This window comes from Pteropus alecto, unplaced genomic scaffold (genome assembly GCF_000325575.1).
Source record: "Pteropus alecto unplaced genomic scaffold, ASM32557v1 scaffold8, whole genome shotgun sequence".
Taxonomy (NCBI): Eukaryota; Metazoa; Chordata; class Mammalia; order Chiroptera; family Pteropodidae; genus Pteropus; species Pteropus alecto.
The window spans coordinates 2,973,846-2,976,129 of NW_006494609.1; the positions used below are offsets into that span (position 1 = coordinate 2,973,846).

At 43.8% G+C, this 2,284-nt stretch overlaps 1 protein-coding gene across 1 annotated transcript in view; it reads left to right on the forward strand.

Moving 5' to 3' along the window:
- YLPM1 (YLP motif containing 1) overlaps positions 1-2,284 on the forward strand; it is a gene marked incomplete at its 5' end in the record, with an annotated part of 59,798 nt that overhangs the window by 25,288 nt on the left and 32,226 nt on the right. The window contains one exon of the mRNA XM_015599581.1: positions 1,167-2,283. Coding sequence (XP_015455067.1) covers positions 1,167-2,283 — 1,117 coding nt within the window. The remainder of the gene's footprint in view (positions 1-1,166; position 2,284) is intronic.

The window sequence follows — 2,284 nt, forward strand, 5'->3', positions numbered from 1 at the left end:
AAAGAGTCTTTAGTCTGGCTCGACTTGTGTTCAGCTGAAGCAGAGAGGCTCAAACTGTAGAAAAGGGAGAATGGTTATTGGAAGAGTGCTAGTAGTATCTGCCACACAAGGCACCCAAGGCCTTCTGGACATTGACCCTTGCCTGCTTTTCCATTCCTCCTCCTTCCCCAGCTCTCCCCAGCTCTGTCTCCTCTCTGCTTCGGCCATGCTAAATTGTTTGCACTTCCAAACATGCTATGCTGGTATGTGTTTCTCTGCCTCTCCTCATATGTTTCCTTAGCCCTTGCTACCCACTGCCCTCGTCTCCAACACACTCTGTTAGCCCGACCTGAGAGAATTTGCCTTTCAAGACTTAATTTAAGCATCTTCTGTTGTATAAAGCCTTTATTGAGCAGCACCCCTCACCCTGGTAAAATAGACCATTCTTTTGTCTGCCCTTATTATATGCAGGTAGATTTTAGTCATTGCACTTTGTGGCACATATTTACATTTAGATCCTCTTTCTCCTCAATTGGAAACCCTTTGAGGACACAGATGACATTTTATTCATATATCCCTTTGAAGTAGTGTAATACCTGACAGATGGGATGTACACTAGATATTTACTGAATGAGTGAGTGGGTCCATAGCAAAAACATCTCTGTCCAGACTTTAAAATGTCAGGGCACACTCTTAAGAGATGATATGACTGGCTGCTGGTTTTTTAAAACTTTTGTCGATTAAGATGATAATGCTACTTCCAACAATATTTATAATCCTATATTGTTAATTGTTTAGTTTTTAGTTATATTTTAATTCTAAAAGTACTCTCAGAGTTAGCTGTGGAATATATATTTTTTTCCATTAAAATGAGTGGATTTTTCTGTCTACAAAAGCACAACATAATTGTTTTTTAACAATTCAGTATACCAGTGAGTTGCTGCAGGAGATGTGTCAAAGTGAATTAGGTGAAAGTGACATGATTTCCAAAGCCTGTCCTAAGACCTGCTGAGTACTGCCACCTTAACATATTGGTTCTAAGATATAGATATCTCAGGATTGTTTAATGACTGAAAGAGTCATTGTTGTAAACAGATTCTAAGGCAAGATTGCCTTAAATATTCTTACATGGAGAATTTTTTTTTCTGCTTTACTGTCTTGAGTAATATCTTTTGTTTTACTTGTAGATTTGATGGTCCTCGAAGATTTGAGGATTTAGGTTCAAGGTGTGAAGGACCGAGACCCAAAGGGCCTCGTTTTGAAGGAAATCGCCCCGATGGGCCAAGACCCAGATATGAAGGTCACCCAGCAGAGGGCACTAAAAGCAAATGGGGAATGATTCCCCGGGGGCCAGCATCTCAGTTTTATATTACCCCCAATACATCCCTAAGTCCTCGACAAAGTGGACCACAGTGGAAAGGCCCCAAACCATCTTTGGGACAGCAACATCAGCAGCAACCTAAGTCACAAGCAGAACCTCTTTCAGGAAACAAAGAACCATTAGCAGACACCAATAGTAACCAGCAGAAGAATTTTAAAATGCAATCAGCTGCATTATCCATTGGTGCAGATGTAAAGGATGCCAAGGCGGCTCAGTCAAATGAGAATCTAAGCGACTCTCAGCAAGAGCCACCTAAAAGCGAAGTCTCGGAAGGGCCCATAGAGCCTTCTAATTGGGACCAGAATTCTCAAAGTATGGAGACTCAAATGGACAAAGCCCAAGGTGTTACTCAGCCTGTATCCCTTGCAAATAAACCTGTACCCACTCAAACTACTTTTCCGTCAAAAACAGGGGGGATAGAGGGAGGAGCAATAGTAGCAACATCATCATCATTAACTTCAGATAATGATTTCAAACCTTTAGGTATTGGTCTGCCCCATTCAGGAAACAACCAAGATAAAGGGCTGCCTCGGCTAGATAACAGAGATAATAGGTTAGAAGGCAATCGAGGCAGCAGCTCATCTTACAGAGGTCCTGGGCAAAGCAGAATGGAAGACGCAAGGGATAAAGGAGGACTAGTAAATAGAGGTCGAGGCCAGGCAATCAGCCATGGCCCAGGGTTGGTCAAGCAAGAAGATTTTCGTGATAAGATGATGGGTAGAAGAGAAGACAGTCGAGAAAAGATGAGCAGAGGAGAAGGCAGTCGGGACAGAGGGTTGGTGAGGCCAGGAAGCAGTCGGGAGAAAGTGCCAGGTGGTCTGCAAGGTAGCCAGGACAGGGGTAGAGCTGGCAGCCGAGAAAGGGGACCACTTCGGAGGGCCGGCAGTCAGGAGAGAGGACCCCCTCGAAGGCCTGGGAGTAGGG